Genomic DNA, 20,574 nt, shown 5'->3' with positions numbered 1-20,574 from the left:
AGGTGTGTGTGTGGTAAGGGTGAGCTTGCATGGCAAGGGTGTGTGTGTGGTAAGGGTGAGCTTGCATGGCAAGGGTGTATGTGTGTGGTAAGGGTGAGCTTGTGTGGCAAGGGTGTGTGTGTGGTAAGGGTGAGCTTGCATGGCAAGGGTGTGTGTGTGGTAAGGGTGAGCTTGTGTGGCAAGGGTGTGTGTGTGGTAAGGGTGAGCTTGCATGGCAAGGGTGTGTGTGTGGTAAGGGTGAGCTTGTGTGGCAAGGGTGTGTGTGTGGTAAGGGTGAGCTTGTGTGGCAAGGGTGTGTGTGTGGTAAGGGTGAGCTTGCATGGCAAGGGTGTGTGTGTGGTAAGGGTGAGCTTGTGTGGCAAGGGTGTGTGTGTGGTAAGGGTGAGCTTGCATGGCAAGGGTGTGTATGTGGTAAGGGTGAGCTTGTGTGGCAAGGGTGTGTGTGTGGTAAGGGTGAGCTTGCATGGCAAGGGTGTGTATATGGTAAGGGTGAGCTTGCAGGGCAAGGGTGTGTGTGTGGTAAGGGTGAGCTTGCATGGCAAGGGTGTGTGTGTGGTAAGGGTGAGCTTGTGTGGCAAGGGTGTGTGTGTGGTAAGGGTGAGCTTGCATGGCAAGGGTGTGTGTGTGGTAAGGGTGAGCTTGCATGGCAAGGGTGTGTGTGTGGTAAGGGTGAGCTTGTGTGGCAAGGGTGTGTGTGTGGTAAGGGTGAGCTTGCATGGCAAGGGTGTGTGTGTGGTAAGGGTGAGCTTGTGTGGCAAGGGTGTGTGTGTGGTAAGGGTGAGCTTGCATGGCAAGGGTGTGTGTGTGGTAAGGGTGAGCTTGCATGGCAAGGATGTGTGTGTGGTAAGGGTGAGCTTGTGTGGCAAGGGTGTGTGTGTGGTAAGGGTGAGCTTGCATGGCAAGGGTGTGTGTGTGGTAAGGGTGAGCTTGCATGGCAAGGGTGTGTGTGTGGTAAGGGTGAGCTTGTGTGGCAAGGGTGTGTGTGTGGTAAGGGTGAGCTTGTGTGGCAAGGGTGTGTGTGTGGTATGGGTGAGCTTGCATGGCAAGGCTGTGTGTGTGGTAAGGGTGAGCTTGTGTGGCAAGGGTGTGTGTGTGGTAAGGGTGAGCTTGCATGGCAAGGGTGTGTGTGTGGTAAGGGTGAGCTTGCATGGCAAGGGTGTGTGTGTGGTAAGGGTGAGCTTGTGTGGCAAGGGTGTGTGTGTGGTAAGGGTGAGCTTGCATGGCAAGGCTGTGTGTGTGGTAAGGGTGAGCTTGTGTGGCAAGGGTGTGTGTGTGGTAAGGGTGAGCTTGCATGGCAAGGCTGTGTGTGTTGTAAGGGTGAGCTTGCATGGCAAGGCTGTGTGTGTGGTAAGGGTGAGCTTGTGTGGCAAGGGTGTGTGTGTGGTAAGGGTGAGCTTGCATGGCAAGGGTGTGTGTGTGGTAAGGGTGAGCTTGTGTGGCAATGGTATGCAGTTACCTAGTTTACAAGTGTGGTGGTGGGACCACCATTGCCACATGTGTGAAGCAGATTGCAGTATACAGTAATATAGACAGTCTCCATTGGTCAAAAGCTAATCTTGTATCTGGACATGTATACCCAAGTCTGGCAAGACTTTTTGGAAAAAACTTGTCAGTTGCCTTTGCAGGCCTTTCCTTTCCATGACATCAATGTTTATCCAAGGAAAAGGTTGCCGAAATAATACATTCCTAACAGATGAACTTGAAATAAGTAGAGAAAGCTATGAATAATAGCATGGACATTTTCTATACAAAATTTGTTTTGAATAAAATGGGTAGCCTCTAACTTTTCCTAACCAAAATTGTTTTTAACTAATTTTTTTACCTTTATATGCTTTGAGTTCTACAATTTTGAATTAATATATACATGTGTGTGTGTGGGGTGTATGTATGTACATACGCATGTGTGTATGTATGTGTGTGTGTGTGTATATATATAACTTATAAACAAGGGCAAAAGAAAAAAATTTCTCATGCCAAATATGCTGAAAACAGACACATCGTCAATAACCATATATTTCATCACTATAAGCACGTGTTTCGAAGAAAGCTGACAGAAATTACTAAAAAATTCCGTTATTATCATATCGGACCCGATTTTAGAGTTAATTCATAAGAACCTTCTCTTCGTCAGTGATAAATGCAGCAAAGGAATAAATGAAATGCTTACTTATACCCATGGAAGAAGCAAACACTAAGTCATGAGCACACCTAAGTACCCCAAATATATCCAAAATAGAAATTCTCCAGCACACCTCGAGACACGTGCGATCAGACTGAAAACTCTCATAGAGTGAGAGAGTCCAAAAGTGAACACTATTAAATTTACATCTGATATAGGATAAAATTTTCAAAAAAAATTCTATCAATGGCCAGCATATTAAAAAATATCTTTAACGGTTAAATTTATAAACAACAATTTAACCTTTAAAGGTATTTTTTAATATGCTGGCCATTGATAGAATATTTTTCAAAAAATTTTATCCTATATTAGATACACACACACACACACACACACACACACACACACACACATACACACATTCTAAAAGTGAGGTTAACAACCTGGATAATTATAATTTGCTGTTTCTTTGTATTATGTTTATTTTTTATTTTTTTATTTTCCAGCCAGACAACAAATTCAGTAAGTAATATCTTATATATTTGTTTGTCATTTATTCTATAGCTTTTTTTGTATTTCCTTTTTTGTCTGCAACTGTTGTTAAAAGGTGTGTAGTGTGTGGTGGAATTTATTATCTAATTTTTTTTTTTTCATTTTTGTTAATAAATTAGACAATGGAGTACAAGTGTGTATTTATGGCCTTTACTGTTCCTTACAGACTAGATGGATATGGCCTGGGCACCTGCGGATAAATGTTTGCAGGATAGATGCAAGTAAAGAGGGATCTACTACTACTAATAATAATAATGAAATTATTGTATACAGTGCTCAGGTACACTACAACTTGTCAATAGTGCCTGTGGAGCGAATGCAGTAATGTACAAATGCCTGGAAAGTGTGTATGGAAGGAAGAAAATCAGGTGTAGTGTTGGTGATTCTCAGGAAGCATGGAAGTTTTGAAGGATGCAGTGCTCCAACAACTAACAACTGATGCCGGCAGTCTGTTCCATACTTCAGCAACTCTTAGCATGAAAAAATGTTTGCGAAAGTCATGGGAGCTGTGCTGTTTTCTGACTTTGTAAATATGTCCACAGGTGTTAGACAGGTGGAGTTTGAAAAGATGCTCGGAGTTATTGTTAGTAAGATGGTTAATAATTTTATGGGTGTCTGCCAAGTCAGTTGCCAGATGTCGGAGTTTCAATGTATCCATGCTCAAGGACGTAAGGCGTTCAGAATATGGCAAATGCCTGGAGGTTATTCTCTTGGTTGCACATCACTGAATGGTTTCCAGATGATTAATATCCCGGGCAAAATAGGGGTTCCAGACCGGTGATGCAAATTCCAGGTGAGGCTGTATATAGCTATATAAAGCCTCAGATAGATAGCCGGAGAGCGGCTCGCAAAGGACTTGGTGAGTGATGCCAAGACACCCTCAGCCTTATTGGCAATTTTAGCAATGTGTTTTGTCCAACGCAAATCGCTGTTGACAATAATGCCCAGGTCATGTTCACAAGAAGACATGTTGCAACACCACACACACATACACACTCAGGTCTGTGTGTGAATGTGCATGTATATATATATATATATATATATATATATATATATATATATATATATATATATATATATATATACACATATACATATATATATATATATATATATATATATATTAATATATATATATATATATATATATCTTACCCTCTTGCGACTTGCTGCCTCAGCCATTCTGTTTCCATCGGCCACTTGTTCAACATGTGTCTTATCACCGAAAAGGTAATTATTTTTCCACGCTTGCTGATATTGTTTTTGTGTCTCTCTCTTTGTCTCAAAGCCGTAGGGCACCTGTGTCATCCATGTTTTTAACCGTTACTGTCTCCAAAAAAGATTTTTCGTTTCATGTTCATCTCTGTTGCGTTGCATTCTTTCCTTCTGTGGCTGGCTGATTCAGAGCGGATCTCAGAATTGAACGGCTGAAATCTGCGATGAGGGATCAGTTTCTGACTGAAGAATGAAGGCTTTGAATGACCCGTTTGTCTTTTTGTTCGTCCCTTCATGGATTTCACGTTATTTATTTATGTAAAGGTTTATTATATATATATATATACATATATTATATATATATCATAATCATCATCATCATCATCATTTAACATCCGTTGTCCATGCTGTCATGGGTTGGATGGTTTAACTGGGCTGGCATACTGGAAGGCTGCACCAGATTCCAGTCTGATTTGTCATGGTTTTCTACAGCTGGATGCCCTTCCTAATGCCAACCACTCTGAGAGTGTAATGGGTGCTTTTACATGCCACCAGCACAGGTGCCAATTTGCATGACACTAGTGCCAAAATTTGAAATCAATATTATACATCTTGAAAGTGTGGAGCTGGCAAAATTGCTAGTGTGTTGGGTAAGTGGTTTTCGTCCAACTTCATGTTCGGAGTTCATATTCTGCCAAAGTTGACTTTGCCTTTCATCCTTTTCAGGATAAATAAATAAGTACCAGCTGAGTACTGGGGTTGATGTGATTGACTTATCCCCTCCTTTGGCATTGCTGGCCTTGTACCAAAATTTGAAATTAATGTTACATATCTTGACTTTCATTAAAATAATTACTAAACAGTTTTTTCTTTTTTCTTTTTAATTCTTTCAGCAACTCGGTGAGTACAATTTTATATTTTTCTCATAATTCATAACTTTATAAAATATGTTACTATATATAATAAATAGATTTTAAAAAAAACAAAAACATTGAATAATTCTTGATTGGAGATAGCACTTGCTATCTCCAACAAGGCAGCTTCTACTTGAGTGCTTGCATGCTAGAAATAGCAGCTAAATCTCCCCCAAACCACTTTCTATGATTCTAATGTAGGAAAGGACGCATTTAATAATGCAGTAATTTTGATATAGTTCTAAAATGATGAGGTAGTCACAGATGGAATGTCTTTTATTGTAAATCTATTTCATCAAGTTTAATATAGGGCTGAACAAAAACAACAAAAAGAGCAGCAGTGACTAAACACTAAAAAGTGAGCCAATGAAGATATTTCTTTACAATTGCTCAACTTGCTATAAATAGCAGCCATATCGTCATAGAGTCTTACCTTAGTATCTTAGTAACTCGTGATTATTATACATAAATGAGTCACAGCTATTTGGTCAACAGACAAAAATAACAATGATGTACAAATAATACATGATGTTTATCACGAACATGTTAGTTCTACCTCAAAACCCAGTCTTTCTACAACAAACAATGAAAGAGAACAAAAGAGAGTTCGCTACACATCACAACAGATTATGTATAGACCACATTTGTGAACAACTTACACAATGGGAGCAGGCGTGGCTGTGTGGTGAAATGTCTCCTTCCAAAACACATGGTTCCAGATTCAGCATTATGTGACACCTTGGGCAAGTGTCTTCTTGTATAGCTTTGGGCTGACCAAAGCCTTGTGAGTAGATTGGCTGATGGAAACTGAAAGAAGCCCATCATATATATATATATATATATAGATATATATATATATATATATATATATATAGGGAGAATTCAGAAAAAAACCAAAAGACGAAGACAAGTGGTGTAGACAACAAACAGATGTATCAGTATAACGCTCAGGAAGTGAGAAAGTTTTTAATGTTTTGAGCCTACGCTCTTCTACAGGAAGAAACAAGGAGAGAAAATAAAGAAAGTGTGATGTCTAGCGATCTATCATGGCGATGTGTGTGTATGAGTGTGTGTGTGTGTGTGTGTGTGTGTATCTTTTTGTTTGTGTTTGTCCTCCACCACAGCTTAACAACCGGTGTTGGTGTGTTTATGTCCCTGTAATTTAGTGGTTCAGCAAAGGACCAATTGAATAAGTACCAAGCTGAGTAAAATATAAGTAGTGGGATCAATTCATTTGATTAAAATACTTTAAGGTAGTGTCCCAACATGGCCACAGTCTAATTACTGAATTGATTAAAAACAAAAATACTGCAATTGAAAGTCACCTGGATATGAAAGAAGTACAGTTTGTTATTGAGCAAACTTCAACTCCCAAAGTCCACCTCCAAACAAAAGAAACATTTACAAAACCCCAGAGAGCTGCTTCAACAGTGTTAGGGACAAAATTCGTTTACAGGAGGCCCAACTTTGCAGATAGAATCATGGGAGGTTTTTTGAGACATTCTTTTGGAAAATAAAAAATGCATATTATCTGATTTTTAAGTGACTAAGTTATTTGTATGACTTTCTTATTTAATTTTGTTTACTCAGATTGTTGATTTTAACATAATTTCTTTCAGTGACTAAGTTATTTGTATGACTTTCTTATTTAATTTTGTTTACTCAGATTGTTGATTTTAACATAATTTATTTCATGTCTTTTTTTTTTCAGAATGAAAGACCTGAATACTTGAAGAGACAGAGAGATCCAGGCTTTGGATCAGTAGAAATTTTACCTGATTATGATAATGATGTATGTTATTGATATAGTGTGTTATTGATATAGTGTCTGTTCTGACAAGGTCTTTATACCTGGATGCCCTTCCTAATGCCAGCCACATTACAGAGTGTGCTGGGTGCTTTTTACATTCCACTGGCACGAGTACATTCATGCGCCACCGGCACAAATGCAATTTACATGACACTGGCACCTGTAAAGGATAAACCTGTATGTATGGATGACAGCAATGTTACTTAGCAGCTTGATGTATCTTCTCAAGTACAGCAAATCACAACAACTCTCAGTCCCTTGTCATTTCCTCAGTGTCTGAAGATCCTTTCTCACCACTTTGTCCCACATCTTCCTGGGTCCCTCCACAATTAGATGCAGCTGTCCTCATCCATATGCATCACATGACCAAACCAACACAGTCTTCTCTCTTGCACACAACACCTCATGCCTCTTATACCCAATTTTTCTCTGAAGTCATATACAGTGGCTGGACTTCATTCATATGTTCTTAAAATTTAAATCTACATCTTTGTCTGTATATCTACTTCCTCTATAATGTTGCCACTTGATTTGAAAACTTTTGTATTAATGGAAAACCTCTATAATTGGCTGATGAATACTCAGCATCTTAAATCTGTTGTAATACTTACAACATTTAATAAAATAATGTAGTGTGAAACAATTGTACCAAATTACCGGAGTAATTCTTGTTGCTTATTTTGATTATAATCACCCCACAAATTTTTATGGATAACACCATACAAAATTCTGGTGCATCTAAATTAAGTACTATATTCATTCAAATCTAAATTTTTGCTGAATTTATATATATATATATATTGCTTAGGCATAGCAATACTAATAACCTGGTGTTAGAACTAAATATCTCTATGCTTCAGAGAGAAGCATTAGTTGAGTATAGAGCATAATAATAGATTAGAATGGTCGAAATTGTGTCATGTGCTTCATAAGCTCACAGCAGTTTCTGTTATAAGTTGCAATGCACTCATATTTGAGTGTTTGTGCATCACCTTATAGCTTCATCAGAGCTTTAAAAATGAAGTAGCAGAAAGAACCGCAACCTACCGAATTTTCTGACATGGTTTCTTGTTCTCTTGTCATCTATTTATCCATCTATCTGTTTGTCTGTCTGTCTGTCATTATCATCATCATCATAATCGTTGTCATCATCATCTTCGTTTAACGTCCGCCTTCCATGCTGGCATGGGATGGACGGTTTGACAGGTGCTGGCCAGGCAGGAACCTGCACCAGACTTCTGTGTCTCTCTCTCTATATATATATGTGCACTCAACATTTTGTATCTTTAAATGACCTGACATCTCATTACCACCATCTCTACCTCCATTCCAGCTATTTCCACCAACTGTTGTATAAAATAGGGTAGCCATGTATCTCCTCTATAGACAGATAGCACTTTAGTTTCTCAACACCTAGCATAAAACCACCCATCCCCTCTCAGTAACTCACCCCGAGGTGACATTTTCCTATTGCCTGTTCTTTTCTCATCCTGTAAGTTACATAGTGAAGTCACTACTGCTGGTGGCATGAAGAGAGCACCCCGTACACACTGTAGAATGGTTGACATTAGGAAGGGCATCCAGCTGTAGAAACTATACCAATGCAGACACTAGATCTTGATGCAGTCATCTGACTCATATCCTGTCAAACTGTCCAACCCATGCCAGCATAGAAAACAAACATTTAACGACAACAACGACGACGATGATGATGATGATTATACATAAGTGTATGTGTGTGTGTCTGTGTGTGTGTGTGGACTTGATCTGAGATTTTTGTGTACTGAACTTGAAACAATAACACTGACCAACTACAGACACGTGTGTGTTATTATATATTCATTTACATACTTTATGATGGCATTATACATTATATGTGCACACTGAACATGCTGGTCAGTGAAGTGAAACTGAGTCAGTGATTAGGCTGTAGATGTACTTTTGATACTTTTTGACTTCTTGTAATATATAATATGATCCTGAAATTAATACAAATGCATGTACAGTGTATGTGTGTGTGTGTGTGTGTGTGTGTGTTTGTGAGAGTGTGTGTGTATATACAAAAAAGTATGTGTGTTCATATGTGGTGGCTGCCCCCTCGTTATCGAGTATGGCCATTGCGCAAAGCTTAATCAATGTTGTTATCGTGCAATGCCTGTGCAAGAGGATTTTTTTTAAGTGAGGAAAGGCTGTGCACTGAGTCAATCCCACTCACTAAGCAACAGCAGCCATAATCCGAAAAGAAGAACAAATCAACATCATCGGTAACCACTGAGCTGCAGGTTTTATGTCGGAGTTATCCCAGTTACCTGAGTTACCTTCTCCTAGAAGGATACCCTAACAAAGGCTAGGAGTCCTTCATTCCCAATGGTTTAACCGCGCGATCGGGTATTCAGTCCATTTATTTCTATGTCCCCACGCATGAGACAGCCTTAAGACACTTATTGGATGGCCATTGACTCTCAAGAGTTCCTCCGTTCATATGTGCACATGTATGTACATACATATGTATATACACACGCATATAGATATCTGGTAGTGTATACATGTATATCTGGTTAACTACATAACTTGAAGACCTTTTAACCAGATCATATTAGGTCATCAAAACATTTAGCTGAGGTATTGTCAATATGGGGACTTGGGTTTAAGTTACACATCTCTTTATTTCTTCACTTTTTATTTCCTTATATATTATTCCTGTTAGGGGAGATTATTTTATTTTCATTTCTTTAAAAATGTGAACATAAAAAACCTCAGCTATGAATGCCTCATCAAAAACAATATTTCTCAGTAGCTTATATAGTTTAACATTCATATAACATATAGTAATATATATCTAATAATATAACAAGGATACAGCAATGAGTTGTTAAAATTGTTACTGCATCAGACAAAATGCTTAGCAGCATTTCTGCTGACTCTTTATGTTTGTGAGTTCAAATGCTGCTGAGGTTAGCTTTGATTTTTGTCCTTTTGGGGTTGACTAAATAACAGTGTAATCAACATCTTCCACCTCTCAAAATTGCTGTCCTTGTGCTATAATTAGAAAGAATACACTTGTCTGGTTAAAGATAATTCTATTATCACTTTTTATTTTTACAAGAATATTTAAGGATATATACACACATATATATATGAGGTGGTATCAAAAAGTTCCTGGACTAGTTACGTTTAATACAAAATAACTTATTTGCCTAAGTTTTAACATCATCTCCTTTGAAATAGTCACCTTGTTCCAGTGTTCCTGCCACCTTTGGAATCCAGTATGGAAGTTGTTTTCCGTAAGTGAGTTGAGGACTTTCTGCAATTTGCTCTTGATCTCGACACCAGTGTTAAAATGGCAACCTTTGAGCTGCATTTTCATCTTATTTCTTTATTGCCCACAAGGGGCTAAACATAGAGGGGACAAACAAGGACAGACAAAGGGATTAAAGTGATTATATTGATCCCCAGTGCGTAACTGGTACTTAATTTATCGACCCGGAAAGGATGTAAGGTAAAGTTGACCTCGGCGGTATTTGAACTCAGAATGGCAGACGGAATACCGCTAAGTATTTCGCCCAGCGTGCTAACGTTTCTGCAAGTTTGCCGCCTTTTATCTTGAGGAAGAGATGGAAGTCTGCAGGTGCTAAATCTGGTGAATAGGACAGGTGTGGAAACGATACCATGTTGGTTTGGGTGAGAAGCTCCTCAGTGAGGAGACGTCACTGACATGGTGCATTATCTTCATGGAGAATCTGGTTCTTCATGTTCCAGAGATCTAATTGCTTTTACTGAATGTCCTCCCTCAAGCACTTCAAAACATCGTAGTAGAACTCTTAATTGACAGTCTGGCCCAGGGGGATGAATTCTCGATGCACAATACCATGGATGTTGAAAAAAAAAACAATAAGCATGCTCTTGGTTGAGTTGCACGCCACTGGAAAGCATTGTGTACGACCCATTGACTCATCGCCATAAGCTTGCAGAAGCATCTTCAATGGCTCTGCAGCAGACTTCCCAAGTTTAATGCAAAATTTCACATTGGCTCTTTGTTCCAACTTCCTGTCCATGACAAAAAATTGCGAAGTAAACACAGTGATGTCACTTGGAACACTTCCTCACGAAGGTCACCGTTATCTCTCACTGCATACATAACCATGTGCTGTCATCTGTTGATGTGCTACAGAGTTAGTTCGGGAACTTTTTGATACCTACTCCTATGTACAATATGTATTTTTAGATATCTATCTATCTATTTATATATATATATATATATATATGAATATATATATTTATATATCTTTGTTTAATCTTTTGTATATCTTCAAATTTTTCCACCTCCATTTTTTAATATACTATGATACATATATTTAGCAATTCCAGCATAAAGGAAAATCCTGGGGTAAAAATATGTCTTTTATTATTATTATTATTATTATTATAGATTATAATTATGAATTATGAAAATAAAATTTGTTTAAAATTATTAAATAACTGTCATGACTTTTAAACTAATTTTATTACAATTTGTATACATCGTTGAATGGAAGTATGATTAACGAGCATTATGAGCAAAAATCATACCTAATTATATATTGTAATGCTTTGCTTGTTTTTATCAATTACTTTTGGTGCTTTTTAAATTGGTCTGGTGGTACGTAAAAAGCACTATCCGACTCGTGGCCGATGCCAGTGCCGCCTCCACTGGCTTCCGTGCCGGTGGCACGTAAAATACACCAATCTGACCGTACAACAGGCACCATGCCAACCCCTTGCTTGCGAAGACATGTTGGGGCAAGCGAAATCGAAATCGAAATCGATTGAACCAGCCAGGATCCCTGGTCTGGTGGCACGTAAAAAGCACCATCCGACTCGTAGCCGATGCCAGCACCGCCTCGTCTGGCTTCCGTGCCGGTGGCACATAAAATACACCAATCCGACCGTGGCCATTGCCAGCCTCGCCTGGCACCTGTGCAGGTGGCACGTAAAAAGCACCCACTACACTCACGGAGTGGTTGGCGTTAGGAAGGGCATCCAGCTGTAGAAACACTGCCAGATCAGACTGGGCCTGGAGCAGCCTCCTGGCTTCCCAGATCCCCGGTCGAACCGTCCAACCCATGCTAGCATGGAGAACGGACGTTAAACGACGATGATGATGATGATGATACATATATATATAAAATACAAAATGGGATGAGATTGCAAAACATCCGGACAACTAGGTGATACAAAAAGGGACAACAAAACATCCAGATAGATGATACAAAAAAAATATGGACGGGTTATTCAAAGTTTTCTATCTTCAGTCAAGAACCAGATTATCCTCGCAATTTTGGCTGATTATTCTTGAGATTGCTCCAATCTGGCCAGCCCCAAGGAAAAACTAAGCTAAGAGCATTAGCTTCCTTGGAAGAAAGCAACAAATGTATACAAAATCAAGGATGGAAAAAACGGACAATGTTACACAAATATAATACAATAAAAAATACAATAAGAATAATAACAGGACATAACAACAGGTGTCTTTCGAATAAGGACGAATTGAATTAAGCTGGTGCATGTGGAAATGAAGCCCTACGGCAGAGATACAAAAGTTTCACACACATATATGCACACACATATATACACACACACACACATATATATATATATAATACATACACACATATATATACATGTATGTATGTGTGTGTATATATATATATTTATTTATTCCTTTATTTGTTTCAGTCATTTGACTGCGGCAATGCTGGAGCACTGCCTTTAGTCGAACAAATTGACCCTAGTACTTATTCTATCGGTCACTTTATGGGGACGTAAACACACCAACATCGGTTGTCAAGTGTTTATGGTGGGGGACAATCACAGACACACAAACACACATATGACGGGGTTCTTTTAGTTTCCATCTAAAAAATTCACTCACAAGACTTGGGTCGGCCCGAGGCTATAATAGAAGACACTTGCCCAAGGTGCCACACAGTGGGACTGAATCAGGAACCATGCAGCTGGGAATATATATATATATATATACATATATGTATGTATATGTATATGTTTATGTGTGTGTATATAATATATATATGACTGTATGTATATCTTCATTTGTTCATTTTTCCTTCCATTTTTACATACTGGCATGGGTTAGGAGAATATATTAATGAGGCACTGTTTTACACTCTGATGTCTATCCTGTTGATAACTCTTATCTATTTTCCAAGTTAAGGGATCTCTTATGCCGCATATCTTTAAAGGTGCAAAGTATTTTGTGTTGATGGTTTGAAGGAGATTTGGCTGTGAGTTTTCTTGGTCAGTTGACTGTACAGAGGATTGCTTGCTTATTGACTCATGCCTTTGGTTCAGCACACGAGGAATATTTGACTGCTATTTCTAGTGAGTGAAAACTTCTTCATAGGGCAAGAATGAACAGCAAAGTCATCTACAACAGCATTCAAGCTGAGACCCCACCGTCTCTGAAAAGAACACACTGGATGTGGTTCCTGGGTGCACTGCCTTTGAAAACAAAAGGATGGTCATAGTAGGAATGCCTGACCATAGATTCACTGGACCAGAGTTGACCTGGGGTTAAACAACAACTCATAAGAGTTCGTAAATGAACTACCAACAGTTGTTGTTTAATGTCAGGTCAGGCTTGGTCAAGCAGGCCCAACATGATATATTTCTTTATTACCCACAAGGGGCTAAACACAGAGGAGACAAACAAGGACAGACAAAGGGAATAAGTCGATTACATCGACCCCAGTGCGTAACTGGTACTTAATTTATCGACCCCGGAAGGATGAAAGGCAAAGTCGACCTCGGCGGAATTTGAACTCGGAACGTAACGGCAGACGAAATACGGTAACACATTTCGCCCGGTGTGCTAACCTTTCTGCCAACTCGCCATCACAGGCCCATGATAGATAAGTCAACCATTACTCTCTCGTCTTTTCTTCCAGAGATATATGTAGGACCACATTATCCAAAGTGCCCTTCCTTCTTTGAAACTGGTACGGTGTGATTTGAGAGAGACTTGACTGCTATTTCTAGTAAGTCAAGAAACCATGTACTCCTCCCTGCTCCATCATACTTTACCCTCCTTGCTCTGCCTATTGTGTACTGAGTTTGATTTCATTGCCTATGCCTTTGCACCAAAGTCTTATCAGCTTTGAATGATGATGATGATGATTGTTGTTATATTTGAGCCCCAGGTAAACCTTAATCAAACAAAACCTGTGATGACAAAAAGGCTATCTTTGTTGTTGTTTCAGGTATAATGTCTTGAAAGTTACATTTTCCTAAATAGTCCAAGAATTATTTCATTTTTGGATTTGGTTTCCAAGATTCTAGATGTGAATTTGCATGTTGGTGATTAGACAAACAATTAAACAATTGCTTTGGTTAATTGGCTAAATTGTTATCTGATTAAGGAATTATAAAAAGTGAAATAGAACCAGTGCAAGAGTTTATTATTGGCAGAATGACCCTCACAACATGCAACAAAACTAGAACTTATTTGTTATAGAGTAAACAGTTATTAACTTCTCCAGTCTTAATGTTTTTTTTTTTACTATTATTATGTCTTAAAAAAAAGATTAAGATTTTTCAATTTCTTTTTTTAACATCAGACTTTCAGAATTCACAAAATTTTCTTTTTAACTTTAAAAATATTGATTAAAGAAAGTCAGCCTTTAATGACTGGCTATGGTTAGATGATTGTATGGCTACAATACTTAGGCATAACTACAGTTTAGTTTCCTCATAAATTTCTGAAAAGAGCATGTTTTTAAATAAAATTTTGCAGAGGTATATTTTCAAAGGTGTAAATAAGAATTGCAGCATGGAAGGTGTTTATAAGCCATTTAAGAAACACACAAAAACCATTAGATTCACTTCAACATATAAATTTAATTTGTCAAAATATTTTCGTCTCTTTGAGACCGCGACCTGTTCACTGACAAAATTCCATGCTGCATCTTCCACACTGCAATTGTTTTCGTTCTAGCAAATGATCTCAAATCAGGTCACTTGCTATGCAAGTACATCTCCATAACAAATAAGAATTATTCTGCTAAAATGTTTGAGGAAAAGCATTTTTTACAACTGAACTACAGAACTAGTTGCTCTCTATATTTCTGCTCCATTTTCCCTATAAATGCTATGGTGTTTTCTCAAAATATCACTTGTTCCACCATGATTGTTGATGAATTAGTCACTTCTACTTCTGCTTTACCTGCTTGTATGTCTAAAATTTACCTGAAGATGGTAGTATTTTGCCATGATGCAATCTAAGAATGCACCAATAAAATATTGGCAAAACGGTTGTTATATACTATGGGAGAATAAATTGCCCCTCAAACACTGGCAGGAAAATGCATCAATGGCACATCATTCTTGAAGCAGCTGTAAAGGTCTAACTGTACATCTTTCTTCATACCAAGCTTTGGAAAATGGGTGCCTCATGAATTGTCTAAAAGCAACTGCAAATCCCGAGTTGATATCTGCTCTTCTCTCCATTCTCGTGAACTCCTTTCACCCTTTTTGGATAGACTTGTGACGAAAAATGGATCTTCTATCGAAATGTTAAACGTCATAAACAGTGGCTTGGTAAAAGGGAAAAAGCTCAACCACAACTGAGAAGGGAACTTCATGGAAAAAAAGTTCTCTCAATCTGGTGGAATTGCAAAGGAGTAATTCACTTTGATTGTTACCACCTAATGCAACAATCAATGCTCAAGTCAGCAATTAGAGTGTTTGAACCAAGCTTTGAAGAAGAAAAAAGAACCGCTTTAGTGAATCGAAAAGGAGTGATGTTTCATTAGGGCAATGTGCGACTCCATACTGCAAAGATCACATCACAAAAGATTGAAGAGCTTGGTTGGGAAAAAATTCCTCATCCACCTTATTCTCCCGACTTTGCTCCTTCAAACTACCATTTGTTTCGTAGTTTACAGAATCATTTGGGGGACATAACTTTTGCAAGCCAGGAGGAGGTCGAAACTGGCATTTCAGAGTTCTTTGCTTTGAAACCAAAAGAGTTTTACATTGATGGGATTAAAAAACTTGTAAATAGATGGAAGCTAATCAATGCTCAAGTCAGCAATTAGAGTGTTTGAACCAAGCTTGAAGAAAAAAAAAAGAAGCGCTTTAGTGAACGAAAAGGAGTGATGTTCATTAGGGCAATGTGCGACTCCATACTGCAAAGATCACATCACAAAGATTTGAAGAGCTTGGTTGGGAAAAATCCTCATCCACCTTATTCTCCGACTTTGCTCCTTCAAACTACCATTTGTCGTAGTTTACAGAATTTCATCGGGGGGGACGAATAACTTTTGCAAGCCAGGAGGAGGTCGAAACTGGCATTTCAGAGTTCTTTGCTTTGAAACCAAAAGAGTTTTACATTGATGGGATTAAAAAACTTGTAAATAGATGGAAGCAAGTCATAGATAATCAGGGAAAGTAAATTGATGATTAGATTTCAATTAAATATAACATTTGATCATTTGTTTTCTTTATTCGAAATTCGGACAGAACTTATGGGACAACCTGATATTTATGAGTGGAGAGAGCTTTCGTTGCTAGCTTGTGGTTTTCTCACACTGAAGACAGGTAACCACCCAGAAACCTAGGTCTGTGTGTATCACGTGAGGCTAGAGATGGGAGCGATGACTTCACTCACAAATGCTATACAGACACAGACTGTGTGTTGATGGCCAGCAGGAAAAGATGTTTTCCTGGGGCTAAAATAACAGTAATATCATCCTTTATATGACTGCCACATTCTGTTGATATATACTCAGTATTGTTACTCTATATCTCTTGCAGAGATTTAAAACAAATTCTTTTTCTCCACAGAATATGTTAAAAAAGAAGTGTCATACACTGAAACAAACTTTGTAAACTTGACAAAAGAAAAAAGAAAAAGAAAGGAAAGAAATCTAAAATTTTAAAATGGTACAACACAAGAAATACAGGCTTTCAGATGCAAATGCCATTGTCAAGAGAGACTTCAATACATACAATGTTTCTAGGCTTTCAGAGCAAAAGAAGTGTGTCTTTCTTTTATAAGACAGGTTATAATTTGAGAGCGGTCTGACCTCAATTTCTAACAAATCAAGCAACCATAAAGATGGTCTTTCATTGACTTGATACAGTAAACGTTTACCTGTTTTCTTTAGTGAAGGTGGTTTCTGACTGTATGAGCTCTATTACTAGTTTTCTTTATCCATATATAAAGTGTAGTTGTTAAACAATAAAGGTGGCTCTACACGACCAGTCAACTTGATGTGCTAGAAATAGCAATCAGATCACCTCCACATCACACCCAACTATCACATCATTGATATCTCAGAGCTACAATGTAATGCATGATTAATTCAAATCAATGTGAATCAATAAGCATTACATTAGACAGTGAAATCTGAACACTAAAGAGTTAAGGGAATACTCATCTAAGATGGAAAAAAGGGAACACGAATCAGACGAGAGTCAAATTATATATTCAACATCCATTAGCAGAACTTATGATAAACTGAGTTAAAGCTTTCTAACTCACAAATCTTGTAAATATGCTAATTAGTTATTTTTTCTCTTTAACTTAATTTAACCATCACATATATAAACAGACGAGCAGAACGCATCCCCACCATCCAATGGACGGTGCTGAGTTGTCAAACATTTAAACCAAATCACATTCTCACCTGGAATCAATTTTTGTAATTTTTTCAAGACTTATACATGGCCTGATACCGTTGGTATCTACATATCAAATTTGAGCGCAAGTGAATGGAGGATGCCTGAGATCCTAAAAGACACACACACACACAGACAGAACAGATTTTATATAATAAATAACCAGTTCCAGCTTGTTAAATTCTCTGAATCTCCTGATCAACAAATACTTCTGTTTAACCCTTTTGATACCAAACTGCCTCTGGCTCTGTAATACAAGTATCATGTTTCCAGAAGTTTTGAATTAAAATCTTTCACCAAACCTTAGTCACAGTTTATGTTCCTAACACTAGCTGAATGATAACGAAGTTATTTGACTAAATTCTTTGTTAAAATTAAAATTAATTGAAAGAAACACTGAGCATCTCAACAGAAATATGGTAACAAAAGGGTTAAAAGCAATTAATGGAAGGCAGACTTTAAACGATGATGATGATGATGATGATGATGCTGATGATATAAGAAATAGAATTCATATTGTTACAGAATTATTCTGGTGTTGTCTACAGAAAGTAATTTTATTGGTAGAAATGTGAAGAACATTATAGCACAGCAGCATTTCTTTGGCAAATTTCAGATTATCGTTTTTCAGCCTTCAACCATATTCCATTCTTTGCATAAAGAAATATTTGCCCACTTGTCTTAAGAGGAACCTAGAAAGAGAATTACCAGGAAATAAAGTCAGTGAGCATTAGATATTTCAATTGTTGATCAATGATAAAGTGTGACAATCAAACACATACAACTAATGATATTTCTTTAAAATTTCAGATTCAGTCAAAATATGAAATCTTCTAATATTTATAACAGTTACAAAAACTCATTTATAAGAGAATTCTTACCTTGTTCAATCAAAATTTAGATTTCAAATGGTCAAAGTCATCACAATACACTTAAGATTCACTTCACTTTGGAAGATGCATTAATACTTCAAATGTCGATTTCCCATGTCCCCAGGTGGGTTACAAATTCATTTCTAACTATACTAGTGGGGCTGAGGGTACAGTAATAAATTATGCATTCAGCCAGCCAACATGCAATCCAGTTTCAATTCCCAGTTGTATTGTCTACACTTACCTCATTAATTGCATTGGAAAGAAATCTTATGACTCTGCTGAAAGGAATGAAGATCACATCTTTCCTAAGATTATCTGAGGTGTCCATAATTCCCAAAGGAATAATGTGTTACATTTTATTTTGTTTGTGATTTTGCATTCAGTTAAAAGTAATAAATGTTTCATGAAAGACATTCTATTAAATAGGAGATTATTAATAACAATAATATTCTTCTACATGTTCATCTCAGCTGAAGTTTGAAATAAAAGTAAACTTAAAATGCAGATAACCCAGCAAATATTTCACTCGCGGGAACAGTTTTATGAATAATGTAATGATTGACATTTTGTGAACAATAAATCATTGTTTCAAATTACATTGTACAAGCAATGCACCCTGGCGTTGCCCGGGGGGGGGGGGGGGTTATTACCTACAGCCACATTGTATTATTTGTTCCTTTCTTATGGGCAGAACCAGCTTATGAGGAGTATGAAGCAAACAACTCTTCTTTATAAACATGTTTTTCAGTCATTTTCTGATGAACAATGCTGCAGTTTCAATCTACCAAATTCAGTCACAAGTCTGTGGTTGGCCTAGGGTTATAGTAGAAAACACTTGCTCAAAGTACCATGCAGAGGGATTGAACATGGAACCATGTGGCTGGGAAGCAAACTTTTTAACCACATTCTTGCACTCAATATGTGTGTGTGTTTACATTTGTTGTAAAATCGAGTATTGTGCCCCATTATGTCTCAAAGTTAGCAGTTCATCAAGCAGAGATCTATAAAATAAATAACAGATTGAAATACGTACTGAGCTCAGTATGGTCAATTACATTTTTGAAGGTGATACCCTATCATGGCGATAGTCAAAAGACTAAACCCAGTATAATAATGTTTAAAGACTTAATGGTTTCAAATTTAAGGTAATGGATTACTAACCACAAGATAACGAGTTCAAATTTCATATTGAACTTCCAATCTATATGATAACAGTATATGTACATCTCAGTCTACAAGACTTCCAGCAATTAACAATTGTTTTTTGAAGCTGAATGGTTAGCAGTAAGAAAGATGTCCAGATTTCTTACAAAATTAGTATTTTTTCACTACAACAAAACACACACACACACACACACAGGTGTGTCTGTATTAACCTGAGCTACTACAGAAAGCAACCAAATCTCTCTTAAAACATAACCTTTCATCAAAAAAAAGACACAGATCTACAGTATTTCAGGAAGGAAAAAAAAGATATTCGATGGGTCTGCTATATCAGAGGTAACGCTGGGCTAAACAAAACACAAAAATACTTCACATTAGATTATCTACTAAGTAATACTAATGAAGTTGACGGTATAACTTCAAAGTTTCATTCCCTAGTAAAATATTTTAAACATTTTCTCATTATGCTTGATGTTAGACATAAAGATAAGGGAGGCAGAGTTGCAAAAATTTTACTTTATTTGGTCAATGAAAGATTACTGAATCATTTGATACCTAATACGCCAAAATCGGCAACTAGGTTTTCAAATCCATAAGGAACATATGTCCATGCACACACACACACACACAAACTCTGTTTTATATTTTAAGATTTCATATTCACATTATCTTACCTCGGTTTTCGGAGATTTCACAAATTTATATTTTCTGATTATGGTAGCGATAGCAAGCTTAAATTCCAATCTTGCCATTTTTATGCCTATACACATTCTTGGTCCAATGCCGAATGGTAAGAAGGTATAAGGATTCAATTTGTCTTTTGCTTCAGGTGCAAATCTGAAGATTAGAGTACCGTTATTAGAAAATACCAAATGATTCATAAATCATGACAGTTTTTTGATACATTAAAAGTAATATAAAACACATACAATTTTAGAACGAGAATTTACCTTGTAAGGTGCATAATATATCGTTATTCATCTATGTGTATTTTGTATTGTAGCAAAGAACTATACCAGGTAGCTATGAGGGAGGTTAGAAGGCAGGTATGCTTGGCCAGGGAGAAAGGAGAAAGCAAGGAGAAAGCTGTCAATGGCCTGCGATGTGAAGACCAGAAGCTTGAAGTATTTTGGATTGCTAAACATTGTCAGAGAAGATCGTGCTGTGGTAGCAGAGCAATTTTTTCTCATAGATGATGGCTCACTTGTAGTCAGTGATTTTGCAAAGAAGGAGGCTTGGAAGTGCCAC

The 20,574-nt window shown here is 37.4% G+C and overlaps 2 protein-coding genes across 3 annotated transcripts in view; one reads left to right on the top strand and one right to left on the bottom strand.

Moving 5' to 3' along the window:
• The window catches only part of LOC115220624, a 46,703-nt gene that overhangs the window by 25,927 nt on the left and 202 nt on the right, over positions 1 to 20,574 (top strand). For both annotated transcript variants that reach the window (XM_036509836.1, XM_029790770.2), the window contains 3 exons: positions 2,626 to 2,641; positions 4,780 to 4,786; positions 6,512 to 6,608. In XM_036509836.1, the coding sequence (XP_036365729.1) occupies positions 2,626 to 2,641; positions 4,780 to 4,786; positions 6,512 to 6,604 (116 nt within the window). In that variant the 3' untranslated portion in view covers positions 6,605 to 6,608. The remainder of the gene's footprint in view (positions 1 to 2,625; positions 2,642 to 4,779; positions 4,787 to 6,511; positions 6,609 to 20,574) is intronic.
• LOC115220577 (cytochrome P450 3A24) overlaps positions 17,815 to 20,574 on the bottom strand; it is a 29,121-nt gene continuing 26,361 nt past the window's right edge. Inside the window, exons 13-14 of the mRNA XM_029790729.2 lie at positions 20,001 to 20,163; positions 17,815 to 17,979 (exon numbers count right to left, since the gene is read on the bottom strand). Of these exons, the coding sequence (XP_029646589.1) occupies positions 17,905 to 17,979; positions 20,001 to 20,163 (238 nt within the window). The 3' untranslated portion in view covers positions 17,815 to 17,904. The remainder of the gene's footprint in view (positions 17,980 to 20,000; positions 20,164 to 20,574) is intronic.

Source organism: Octopus sinensis, linkage group LG16, assembly GCF_006345805.1.
Source record: "Octopus sinensis linkage group LG16, ASM634580v1, whole genome shotgun sequence".
Lineage (NCBI taxonomy): Eukaryota > Metazoa > Mollusca > Cephalopoda > Octopoda > Octopodidae > Octopus > Octopus sinensis.
This window is presented reverse-complemented; position numbering and strand designations above follow the sequence as displayed.